Source organism: Manis javanica, chromosome 3 (genome assembly GCF_040802235.1).
Source record: "Manis javanica isolate MJ-LG chromosome 3, MJ_LKY, whole genome shotgun sequence".
Lineage (NCBI taxonomy): Eukaryota > Metazoa > Chordata > Mammalia > Pholidota > Manidae > Manis > Manis javanica.
The window spans coordinates 206,931,742-206,944,863 of NC_133158.1; the positions used below are offsets into that span (position 1 = coordinate 206,931,742).

The window sequence follows — 13,122 nt, forward strand, 5'->3', positions numbered from 1 at the left end:
TACCTGGCCCTGGGGTGATTAGTGCAGGGGATGGTGGCCAGGAGTGGGAGAGCAGACAGGGGAGGAGGCTGGGTGTGGGCTCTCGATTGGTTGGTTTGCATAGGGAAGGCCTGCTCTCTGGGACTCCTTTGCTGTCTAGGAACTGCCTAGTCCTGGGCAGGGCAGTTCCTCAAGGGCAGCAAGCCCTTCCACCATCAAAGCATCAGATACATAAAATAGAAAGAAATGCTGTGTATAATCGCCTTCCCCTTTCATCCATGCCACTGCAACTCACCTGTTCTCTCACTGATAACCTGCCACATCTCAACAGAGTTGGCTGGGCCTATCATGCATCCTTAGAAATATTCTCTGAAACCTGTTCTCTCCTTTCCATTCTTGCCACCAAGCAGATAGCCCGGGCCTTGGTGCTGTGCATCTTCTCTGGACCCCTGCAGCATCCACTGTCCACCCCCGAGCCTTGCAGCTGACAATGTGCTACTCTGTGCAGCTGCTCAGGGTTCTCAGTGTCCAGTGTGCCCAAGTGGTCTGTGGTTTCTTTTGCTGCGGGGACCGGGTCTTCCACTTCTGCTGAGTAGCCCCCTCAGTGCTGGTTCCCCAGTAGGTGCCCACCAAATAGTCAAATGAAAAATGACTGAGAGCAATGTGACAAAGACCAGGAATTTCCCAAGATTTCTGGGAAGCAAGGCCTTAGGGAAGGCCAAGGGCAGGGGTTGAGAAGTGAGTCTCTCTGATCCTTGAGGCATGGGTGGAATGGAGGTATGCAAAGGGTGACAGTAGCTCTCCAAAGCCCTGGGGCCTGCCAGCCCCAGGCACTGCTGAGCTGCTATAGAAGCAGCTTTCAAGCTCTAGCGGATTCCCAGTGCAGCCTCTGATGAGAAGGCAGTTTTTGTTACAGTGCCGCTCTGGAGAGATCCCAGAGGCCCAAAGCAGCAGCCGGGGGGAAGCCAGCTGGTGCCCGCTTGGCTCGGTTACACCTACTGCACTGCTCTCTTCAGGGCTGCGAGGGCCAGGATGGCTTTCGGGGGCCGCAAGGATTCCTGCAGCCATCCTCTAAGCCAGACTGGCTTCAGAAGGATGCCAGTGAGAATCTGGGTCCTTTTTAAAAGCTCTTAGAGCTGGTAGTTGCTCTGCCATACAGGCCTGGGAGAGTGGGGATCGTCTGAGCAGGGATGGGGGCAGCACAGGGTGGCAGCCTGTGTGGGGGAGCCAGCTGCGTGGGCCAGGGCCCTCTGAGTTTCTCAGGATTGAGAACTCTTCCCAGAAGCCTCACTGCACGGGGGCCTGCCCTCTTCCTGCCCACCCGCAGGTGGTGTTTCCTTACACAAGCAAGAGCTGCATGCGAGCAGTGCTGGAATACCTCTACACAGGCACGTTCACCTCCAGTCCCGACCTGGACGACATGAAGCTCATCATCCTGGCCAACCGCCTCTGCCTGCCACACCTGGTCGCCCTCACAGGTAACCAGCCCGAGCCCTTGGGCCTCCCTGGGGGAGGAGTCAGGGGAGCCCAGGAGTCAAGATCTTTCCTCTTACCTGTCTCCTCTCAGGGGGCAGGCCACCAGCACCAAGGGAACAGGTTTACGTAAAGGGAAGTTATCACTGCGTGTCGGGGCTTGGGGAGCGATGGAGAGGTAGAGAAGCGTGTGTGAGTGAGGCTAGATGGGGTCTTTGTGTGGGCCCTCGCCAGAGGTTACTGCAGCCCCACAAGTGGTCTCCAGGTGACAGTGTGCTGACGCTCTTACCAGCATGGCTGCGCTCAGGAAGAGTAGAACACACCTGCACATTTCTACCCTTGGTCCAGCTCTGCCTCCTTCCTTTCCTTTTTCTTCTCCTCCTCTTTCCCTTCCTCTGCCTTCTCTTCCACCTTTACTTTCTCTTCCTTCTTCCAGAAACAGACAACAAACATTGACCTGCCCCTCCTAATTCCTTGTAAAGGTGATGAGAGCTGGAGCTCAGCTTTTAGGATGGCCCAACCCCAGAGGCCCTTGGGGTGGAGCAGGGACTGTGGCAGTAGGGAGACCCAGCAATGGGCGGTCAGGGCCTAGGGCTGGGGGAGAGAAAGGGTGGCCTCCAGCTGGAAGGGGTCTGGGACCAGTGATGCAGGCAGACTGTTGGCCGCCTCCTGTCGATGCTGGGATTGGCATTTGTGCTGTATTGGTGTGGGCCTTGCTACCTGTACTGGTATTGACACCAAAGTTAATATTCCTGGGCAGGTCATGGGGGCAGAGAACAGGGTGTGAGACACTGAGTTAAGGTTCAGGGATGGCCCCAGTGTCAGAGCTGCTGGGGCCCAGGGTGCACAATCAAGATCGGGACTCAGACATGAGGAAACAGCAATCACATGGTGAGAAGTGAGTTTTGATGTGGGCCTTGGTCACAGGAAGAAGGCAGAATCATTGATCAGAACCAGATATGTTCAGACCTGAGTCAGAGGGAGTCTGAGGATACAGAGGGCTTGAGGGCAGAGAGCAAGAGAAAGGCTTCAAAAAATCACGGCCGTGGCATGTCATCCACGTATGTCTATGGAAAGGGGTGTGGTGTCCCCAGAGCACATAAAACTGTCCAGACTCTTAGACTGAGTGATTCAATTTTGGAAAGACTATCTCCAAAGAAATGACTCAAAAGAAAAAATTGTATAAGATGTTTCTATATAGTTTGTCTCATTACGGCAGGCAATCAGAAACAAGTCTAGTAGGCACCACTGGTTAATAAGCACACATGGGTCATTTTCACAAGGTAGCCACTAAAAATGTTAAACTGCAGTGCTACATGGAAAGGCTTATAGAAAATAGCACTGAATGACTTTTCCCATGAAATGGTCCATACATACTAGACAACATATACAAAAATGGGTTGTATATGTACCTTAAGGACCAGCAGAACATGCTAAATATGGTATAACTGGGGTTGCTTTATGTTTTATGAGATACGCTTTCTATGAAGTCACTGATTTCAGCTTAAAGCTTTTATTGTTCAACAAAGTACAAATATATGCAACATATGTTCAGCTTAGTGAGTTATTATATAGCAACATAACACATATCACGAGCTAGAACCTTGCCAGCCACCCAGAAGTCCTCCTGCTGTCCTTCCCAAACACAAGTTCTTCTCTCCTCCCCGGGAGTGGCTACTATTACTCTTTCCAGGGAACTTCCTATGGCCTCCCTTCTCTAATCATCTTCCTAGTTTTATCATCCAAGTGTACATCCTTAAACATGAGAGCATGGCTTTATTTTTTATATATCTTCTAAGTTTCTTTTAATCTATACATACCTTGTCCATTAAAAAAATTTTTTTCCCTTGCAGTTTGTTGGGGAAAAAAATTCCTCTGATGATCTAGAATATCTAGATTTTCAACAACCACATTTCTACAGAGTACCGTATTTCCTGTAAACCCTTAGCTCTGAGGCTAGATCTGATTCACATTCAGTTTTCCTTTGGTAAGACTACTTCATAGGTTTTTTCTGTTTCATCAAGCAGCATGGATTGTCTGCTGTTCTTTCTTTTCATGAGGTTAGCAGTCATTGAATGTAGTTGCCTGGATCCATTAATGTATTAGGTGTTGTGAAATGCTAATATTCCAGTTCAATCTCCCCTTCTTTAAGCTGTTAGAATACTTCTAAAAAGGAGAATCTTCCCCTTACCTACCACTGGTTTACCCAGTGGTACAGTTCATATGCAACAGGCAGGTGACTACTTGATTCTTTCATTTACCAGGGTTCAAGATAACTTTGTTTCTGATCATTTTTTGAGGATAACCAATTAGTTTTTTGTTATATATAATTAAGGTATCATTGATATACAATCTTATGAAGATTTCACATGAACAACACTGTGGTACTACATTCACCCATATTATCAACTCCCCCCCACCCACTCCATTGCAGTCACTGTCCATCAGCATAGTGAGATGCTACAGGGTCACTACTTGTCATCTCTGTGCTATACAGCCTTCCCCATGACCCCTCTACATTATGTGTGCTAATCATAATGCCCTTTAATCCCCTTCTCCCTCCCTCCCTACTCTCCCACCCCCTTTCTCTTTGGTAACCACTAGTCCCTTCTTGGAATCTGTGAGTCTGCTGCTGTTTTGTTCCTTCAGTTTTGCTTCATTGTTATACTTCACAAATGAGGGAAATCATTTGGTACTTGTCTTTCTCTGCCTGGCTTATTTCACTGAGCATAATACCCTCCAGCTCTATCCATGTTGTTGCAAATGGTAGGATTTGTTTTCTTCTTATGGCTGAATAATATTCCATTGTGTATATGTACCACATCTTCTTTATCCATTCCGCTACTGATGGACACTTAGGTTGCTTCCTTATCTTGGCTGTTGTAAATAGTGCTGCAATAAACATACAGGTGCATATGTCTTTTTGAATCTGAGAAATTATATTGTTTGGGTAAATTCCTTGGAGTGGAATTCCTGGGACAAATGGTATTTCTATTTTTAGTTTTTGAGGAACCTCCATATTGCTTTCCACAATGGTTAAACTAGCTTACATTCCCAACAGCAGTGTAGGAGGGTTACTCTTTCTCGACATCCTTGCCAGCATTTGCTGTTCTTAGTCTTTTCAATACTGGCCATCCTTACTGGTGTGAGGTGATATCTCACTGTGATAATTAGCAATGTGGAGCATCTTTTCATGTGCCTGTTGGCCATCTGAATTTCTTTGGAGAAGTGTCTGTTCCCACCCTCTGTCTATTTTTTAACTGGGTTATTTGCTTTTTGGGTGTTGAGGTGTGTGAGTTCTTTACATATTTTGTATGTTAATCCCTTATCAGATATGTCATTTACTGATATATTCTCCCATATAGTAGGATGTCTTTTTGTTCTGCTGATGGTGTCCTTTGCTGTACAGAAGCTTTTCAATTTGATGTAGTTCCATTTGTTTGTTTTTGCTTTTGTTTGCCTTTCCCAAGGAGATGTGTTCAGGAAAAATTTGCTCATGATTATATTCAAGAGATTTTTGCCTGTGTTTTCTTCTAAGTTTAATGATTTCATAACTTATATTCCAGGCTTTGATCCATTTTGAGTTTTACTTTTGTGTATGGAGTTAGACACGAAGACACGAATCCAGTTTCATTCTCTTACATGTAGCTGTCCAGTTTGTCAACACCAGTTGTTGAGGAGGCTGTCATTTCCCCATTGCATATCCATAGCTCCTTTATCATATATCAATTGGCCATGTATGTATGGGTTTATATCTGGGCTCTCTATTCTGTTCCATTAATCTATGGATCTGTTTTTGTGCCAGTACCAAATTGTTTTGATTATTGTGGCTTTGTACTAGAGCTTGAAATTGGGAAGCATAATTCCCCCAACTTTATTATTCCTTCTCAGAATTACTTTGGCTATTCGGGGTCTTTTGTGGTTCCATATGAATTTTTAGAACTGTATGTTCTAGTTTGTTGAAGAATGCTGTTGGTATTGTGATAGGGATTGCACTGAATTTATAGATTGCTTTAGACAGGATGGCCATTTTGACAGTATTAATTCTTCCTATCCATCAGCATGGGATGTATTTCCATTTATTGTGTCTTCTTTATTTTCTCTCAAGAGTGTCTTGTAGTTTTCAGGGTATAGGTCTTTCAGCTCCTTGGTTAGGTTTATTCCTAGGCATTTTATTCTTTTTGATGCAATTGTGAATGGAATTATTTTCCTGATTTCTCTTTCTTCTAGTTCATTGTTAGCATATAGGAATGCCACAGATTTCTGTGTATTAATTTTCTATCTTGCAACTTTGCTGAATTCAGATATTAGTTCTAGTAGTTTTGGGGTGGATTCTTTAGGGTTTTTTATGTACAATATCATGTCATCTGCAAACAATGGCAGTTTAACTTCTTCCTTACCAATTTGGATGCCTTTTATTTCTTTGTGTTGTCTGATTGCTGTGACTAGAAGCTCCAGTACTGTGTTGAATAAAAGTGGGGAGAGTGGGCATCTTTGTCTTGTTCCCAATCTTAGAGGAAAAGCTTTCAGCTTTTCACTGTTAAGTATAATGTTGGCTGTGGGTTTGTCATATATGGCCTTTATTATGTTGAGGTACTTGCTCTCTATACCCATTTTGTTGAGAGTTTTATCATGAATGGATGTTGATTTTTGTCAAATGCTTTTTCAGCATTTATTGAGATGATCATGTGATTTTTGTCCTTTTTGTTTATGTGGTGTATAATGTTGATAGCTTTTCAAATATTGTACCATCCTTCCATCCCTGGAATAATTCCCACTTGGTCATGATGAATGATCTTTTTGATGTATTTTTTAATTTGGTTTGCTAATATTTTGTTGAGTATTTTTGCATCTATGTTCATCAGGGATATTGGTCTGTAGTTTTCTTTTTTTGTGGTATCTTTGCCTGGTTTTGGTATTAGAGTGATGCTGGCCTCATGAATGAGTTTGGAAGTATTCCCTCCTCGTCTACTTTTTGGACAATTTTAGGAGAATGGGTATTAGGTCTTCTCTAAATGTTTGATAAAACTCAGTGGTGAAGCCATGTGGTCCAGGGATTTTGTTCTTAGGTAGTTTTTTGATTACTAATTCAATTTCATTGCTGGTAATTGGTCTATTCAGATTTTCTATTTCTTCCTGGGTCAGTCTTGGAAGGTTGTATTTTTCTAGGTTATCCAATTTGTTAGCATATCATTTTTCATAGTATTCTCTAATAATTATTTGTATTTCTGTGGTGTCTAGTGATTTTTCCATCCTCATTTCTTATTCTGTTTATGTATATAGACTGTTTTTTTCTTAATAAGTCTGGCTAGGGGATTATCTATTTTGTTTATTTTCTCAAAGAACCAGCTCCTGGCTTCATTGATTCTTTCTATTGTTTATTCTTCTCAATTTTATTTATTTATGCTCTGATTTTTATCATGTCCCTCCTTCTACTGACTTTGGGCCTCATTTGTTCTTCTTTTTCTAGTTTCATTAATTGTGCATTTAGACTGTTCATTTGGGATTGTTCTTCTTTCTTGAGGTAAGCCTATATTGCTATATACTTTCCTCTTGGAATGGCCTTTCCTGTGTCCCACAGATTTTCGGGTGTTGAATTGTTGTTTTCATTTATCTCCATATATTGCTTGATCTCTGTTTTTATTTAGTCATTGATCCATTGATTATTTAGGATCATGTTGTTAAGCTTCCATGTGTTTGTGGACTTTTGTTTTCTTTGCATAATTTATTTCTAGTTTCATACCTTTGTGGTCTGAGAAGCTGGCTGGTATAAATTCAATCCTTCTGAATTTACTGAGGCTCTTCTTGTGGCCTAGCATGTGATATATTCTGGAAAATGTTCCATGTGTACTTGAGAAGAATGTATATCCTACTACTTTTGAGTGGAGTGTTCTGTAGATATCTGTCAGGTCCATCTGTTCTAATGTGTTGTTTAGTGCCTCTGTCTCCTTACTTATTTTCTGTCTGGTTGATCTGTCCTTTGGAGTGTAGTGTGTTGGTCTCCTAAAATGAATGCATTGAATTCTCTTCCCCCTTTAATTCTGTTAGTATTTGTTTCACATATTTAGGTGCTCCTACATTAGGTGCATAGATATTTATAATGGTTGTATCCTCTTGTTGGACTGACCCCTTTATCATTATGTAACGTCCTTTATCTTTTGTTACTTTCTTTGTTTTGAAATCTATTTTGTCTGAGACAAGTATTGCAACTCCTGCTTTTTTCTCCCTATTATTTGCATGAAATATCTTTTCCCATCCCTTCACTTTTAGTCTGTATATGTCTTTGGGTTTGAAGTGAGTCTCTTGTAGGCAGAATATTGATGGGTCTTGTTTTTTTATCCATTCTGTAACTCTGTGTCTTTGATTGGTGCATTCGGTCCATTTACATTTAGGGTTATTATTGACAGATATGTACTTAATGCCATTGCAGGATTTAGATTCATGGTTACCAAAGGTTCAAGGGAAGCTTCTTTACTATCTTAACAGACTAACTTAACTCGCTTATTATGTTATTTCAAACCCAATCTAAAGGTTTTTTTTCTTCCTATCTCTTTCTTCCTCCTCCATTCTTTACATATTGGGTGTCATATTCTATACTCTTTGTGTATCCCTTGACTGACTTTGGGGGTAGCTGATTTAATTTTGCATTTGGTTAGTAATTAATTGGTCTACTTCTTTTACTGTGGTTTTATTTTCTCTGGTGACAGCTGTTTAGTCTTAAGAGCACTTCCATCTGTAACAGACCCTTTAAAATACACTGTAGAGACAGTTTGTAGGAGGTAAATACCCTCAACTTTTGCTTATCTGGAAATTGTTTAATACCTGCTTCAAATTGAAGTGATAATCTTGCTGGGTGGAGTATTCTTGGTTGGAGGCCCTTCTGTTTCATTGTATTAAAGATATCATGCCACTCCCTTCTGGCCTGTAAGGTTTCTGCTGAGAAGTCTGATAATAACCTGATGGGTCTTCCTTTGTATGTGATCTTTTTCTCTCTCTGGCTGCTTTTAATACTCTGTCCTTGTCCTTGATCTTTGCCATTTTAATTATTATATGTCTCAGTGTTGTCTTCCTAGGGTCCCTTATGTTGGAAGATCTGTGCACTTCCATGGCTTGAGAGACTATTTCCTTCCCCAGACTGGGGAACTTTTCAGCAATTATTTCCTCAATGACACTTTCTATCCCTTTTTCTCTCTTTTCTTCTTGTAATGGGAATATTGTTCTGTTTGGATTGGCTGCACAATTCTCCTATTATTATTTCATTCCTAGAGATCCTTTTTTCTCTCTGTGCCTCAGTGTCTTTGTATTCCTGTTCTCTAATTTCTATTTCATTTACCATCTCCTGTGCTTCATCTCATCTGCTTTTAAATCCCTCCATTGTATGTTTCATTTCAGATACTCTATATTTTTCAAAGTTCCTACCTTTTTATTGAAGTCCTCCCTGAGATCTTGAATTTTTTTTCTGTATCTCTGTGAGCATGTTTATGATTTTTATTTTGAAAAGTTTATGAAGAAGATTGTGTGTCACTTAGCCCTCTTTCTGGTGTTTGAGGGATTTTGGTTTGTACAAGGTTCTTTTGCCATTACATTATTTCTAATGATTACTATGAAATAATAACTTTGTGCAGGCAGCACCCTCTAGTGCCCAGAAGCTCTACTCTCTGGAGGTGCCCAGCACCTGGAGTGATGATGGGGCTCCCAAGTGTGTGGTGCCATTGCCTGCCCAGAGGAAAGAGCTCATTTCTGCTTTCCAGCTGCAGTGCCTGCCTCCACTGCCAGGCCAGTGGGCTGACTATGCAGGGAGGAGACTCTGCATTATGCTCCTCTAGCTGCATTAGGAGAGGTCACCCTCCAGCTGGCCTGGTGTGATGGCGGGGGCATGAGGTTTGTGAGCAGGTGCCAGCAGGGAGGAAGGAGTGGCAGGCTGCATATCACAGTGAGGGTCCTCAGTGCTGCATTGCCAGCCTGGGAGACAGAGCTCCTGAAACTCCTGAAAGTTCCCAACCTGCTGGGCTGAATGTGTGGGATGATTTTGTCCATCTGTCCTTTCTGCTGAGCAGCAAGCTCTGTAATCCTTGCCCCTTTAGCAGCCCTCTCACTGTTGGGAAGTCTTTCAACATGCCTGTCTTTCTTTCCTCCCAGAGTGGCTGGTTGTGGGTACCTTTTCTCCACAAGTGGCTGGAATCTCAGTCTCTCCTAGTATTCCACCTGTCTTTGCTTTCCAACCCCTCTAATCTCCAGAGCACCATGTAATGTGAGTTCATGCTCCTGGAGCAGATCTCCAGGGGTTGGTGTTTAGCAGTCCTGGGCTTCTACTCTGTTCTCGCTCCATTTCTCTTCCTCTTACCTGTGAGCTAGGATAAGGGGAGGGCTTGGGTCACGCCGGATCACAGCTTTGCTACTTTACTCTTTTCTGTGAGGTTTTCCCCAGATGTAGGCCATCTGTAGCAGTCTTTTTTCTGGTTGCTCATTCAGGATTAATTGTATTTGCTGTATTTTCTTGTTGTATGTGATTTAGGGAGGAGGTTTCTGCCTCACTGCTCATGCCAATATCTTTTTTGTGTGGCTAGTTTTTTATTTTTAAGCATTATGAACTCTTAGATTTGAACATACTCAATTGGTTTCAAATAATTCCACTTATCTTTATTGAAGCTCAAATATTGTACTGCACCTTTGGCTAGTAGGAGACGGAGTCTCTTCAAGCTGACTCCAGAGTCTCTGAGTTTCTGGTTACCTGGAAAAACAAGATTCATCATTCTAGGTGGGCATTTCCTGTACATTTCCTGCCATGTACCTGGAATCAGTCATTTTTCTAAGGAGTTCTGATTTCTTAGAGTTGGAAATGGCATTTCAAGGCTACAGTCTGAGCAGGTTGTAGCTGCTGGGGTGGGTATTGTTTCTAGGTCTTTTCCATGGACTGAGATAGGAGGTATATTTGAGGGTAAATGTTATTTTATTGCATTTTGCTTTATTGCACTTTGCAGATATGCATTTTTTACAAAAATTGATTTTTGGCAACACTGTGTTGAGCAAATCTATTTGTACCATTTTTACAACAACATTTCCTTACTCGGTGTCTGTATCACAGTTTGATAATTCTCATCATATTTCAGACTTTTTCATTATTACAGTCTTATGGTGATTTGTGATCAGGGATTATGACTCGCTGAACATTCAGATGATGATTAGCATTTTTTAGCACTATTTTTTAATTAAGGCATGTACACTTTTTGTAGATATAATGCCACTGCATACTTAATAGACTGGGAAGCCAAAAAATTCATGTAATTCTCTCTATTGTGATATTTTCTTCATTGCAGCGGTCTGGAACCAAACCCTTCGTATCTCCCAGGCATGCCTGTGCATTTTTAAAGATACAGTACCTCTTAAGTTTATACTGATACAGTTAAAATTCAGGAGTGTTTTATTTCTTCAATAGAAATGTTTTAACAAAATATGCAAGGTTAGTACACAGTTTGTTACAAAACTTAAATTAATACAAACAACTAGGTTTAATCTGCAGTTCTAATTTGTAGGTCTCAGCAATCCTGAGACTTTACACCCTTTCTCCCAGTATCAATGGCTGATTCCACAGGAAGCTTTCTTTCTACTTGGTGCAACATACATAGTTTGAAAAATTGTAGGTGATTCTAACATCCGTCTTTACTTCTCACCCTGTCTCTTCTGGGAAAGTTTTGCGCTAATCCCAGTTACCTCACTGGTGGGAGCTGACTTCAATCACCTGTGGCCTTTCCTGGCCTGTTGGAACTTGCCCCTGGCCCTGATCTCTCCTTGCTGGGTGATGGGCCCTTATGGTGGGGTGTACGTGAATGCATGCCCACTTCTGTGGTCTGTGCTGATTCTTCAGCTGATTCCTGGCTGTGTGTGTCACAGAGCAGTACACGGTGACCGGGCTGATGGAAGCAACGCAGATGATGGTGGACATTGATGGGGATGTCCTTGTGTTCCTGGAACTGGCTCAGGTATGATGCCAGGGGAAGAAATCCCTCCAGTACTCTCAAGTCTGGGTTTTGTTTGTCCATTGGTGGCAAATGGGGGAGGCTGAGAGGTGATGGGTGGGAAGGAAACCCCTTGGCAGACTTACTTCCATAATTGGCAGGGCCCAGCTCCTCCTCCATGCCAGACATGCCAAGAGGAGAAGCTGGTCATGGGAGAAAGGGACTGTGGCATCAGGCAACCACAGGGCAGGAGAGGGAACTCCAGGCTCATGTGTGAAAATGGTGGCTGCCTGCCTGAGGTCATTTAAGGGACAGTGAGGATACTCCATCTAAAATTAACTGCCCACCCACCTACTTTTCCCAAACAAATAAGCAAAATCTCTTGTAATGGCCAGAAAGTCTATCACAAAAGATTAGTTTATGAAGAGAAAGCAGGGCAGATTTGAGGCTTACAGACACATGCAGGAAAGTGGGCTTGCTAGCCCAGCTGCAGACACCCTGGCCTGCATGGGGAGAAGAACACGGGGTGGGGTAAGATTGGAGGAGAGTGGGCACAGTAGGACACCACCACCTCAGGTTATGGATCTTTGGATTCAGGGGCTGCACAGGGGTAAGGGGTTGGGGGTGGAGGTGGTGCGGCCAAGGAGCAAATCAAATATTGCCTCCTCACAGTTTTGTGTAGGCTTGCTTCTCAAGGTGGGCTCTTTGTGGCTGCAGGGCCTTTGCCAACCTGCCCCAGACCTTCGGTTCTGAAGGTAACTGTGCCTCTGCGGACCCCACCCCAGGGTCCCGGCACAGACACTCCTCTCTGTCCCCAGTTCCACTGTGCATATCAGCTGGCCGACTGGTGTCTGCACCACATCTGCACCAACTACAACAATGTGTGCCGCAAGTTCCCACGAGACATGAAGGCCATGTCCCCAGGTGAGCGTCTCCCGCGTGACCTGCTGCTGCCGACTTGACCCCAGGGCAGCTGGCCACTGCCCAAGTCCTTAAGCCTAACCTGACCTTGCAGGTGGGGAGCAGCCTGCACAGTTGCCTCCAGCCAAGCTCAGGGGGCTCAGGAAAAGGCAGGGCAGCTGGAGGCCTGGGGCAACCTCTTTGCACTTTGGTTTCTCACAGGATCAAAGAGGGTGTTGGACTAGAGTTGGAATTTTTCAGACTTTTTGGACAGGACTCCACAATAAGAAATATATTTTATATTGTGACACACTACACATATATTAAAGTATATCAATTGTAATGCTGCTCAGGACCCACTATACTGATGTCACCACCTAGGAATGGGCTCCTGTCATTTGGGACAGCCCAGATCTGGACATCCTCTGAGGTTCCATGGCTCTGCCTCTGCTTAATTACTGTCTCAGGTCCTGGGCCCAGTAGAAATTGCACGGACTCAGTGGGACAGGGTGGGTGCCGCTGGCCTCCTTGAGTTCCTGCCACTCAGTGTTCTTGAGGTCTGTACAGGGCACCCGCTGCTTGGCAGTGACCCCCTACTGATTCCCCCACCCTGTTCTCTCCTTTGCACCCTTCTAGCATTTTTGTTCTAAAGCAGAGTTGCAATGGCATCAGTGTCCTGGTTGCAAGCCTTCCCTGTGCCCCATGCTGTCCCAGATGGGTCCGAGCCCCTTGGCCTGGCTTTCCTCCTGCTGAGCCTCCCATCCTGCAGCCTGCCCCCTCCCAGAACCTCAGCAGCTCTGCTCTCAGCCCTGCC

General features: G+C 43.8%; 1 protein-coding gene across 2 annotated transcripts in view; it reads left to right on the forward strand.

Annotated features, from left to right (window-relative positions):
* RHOBTB2 (Rho related BTB domain containing 2) overlaps positions 1 to 13,122 on the forward strand; it is a 34,831-nt gene that overhangs the window by 18,520 nt on the left and 3,189 nt on the right. Inside the window, exons 8-10 of one of the 2 annotated variants that reach the window (XR_005063026.2) lie at positions 1,307 to 1,457; positions 11,318 to 11,432; positions 12,227 to 12,332. Coding sequence is in view for 1 of the 2 variants with exons in the window: in XM_037024739.2 (XP_036880634.1) it covers positions 1,307 to 1,457; positions 11,344 to 11,432; positions 12,227 to 12,332 (346 nt within the window). In the remaining variant the exon portion in view is untranslated. The remainder of the gene's footprint in view (positions 1 to 1,306; positions 1,458 to 11,317; positions 11,433 to 12,226; positions 12,333 to 13,122) is intronic. The other variant, XM_037024739.2, reaches the window with a different exon arrangement.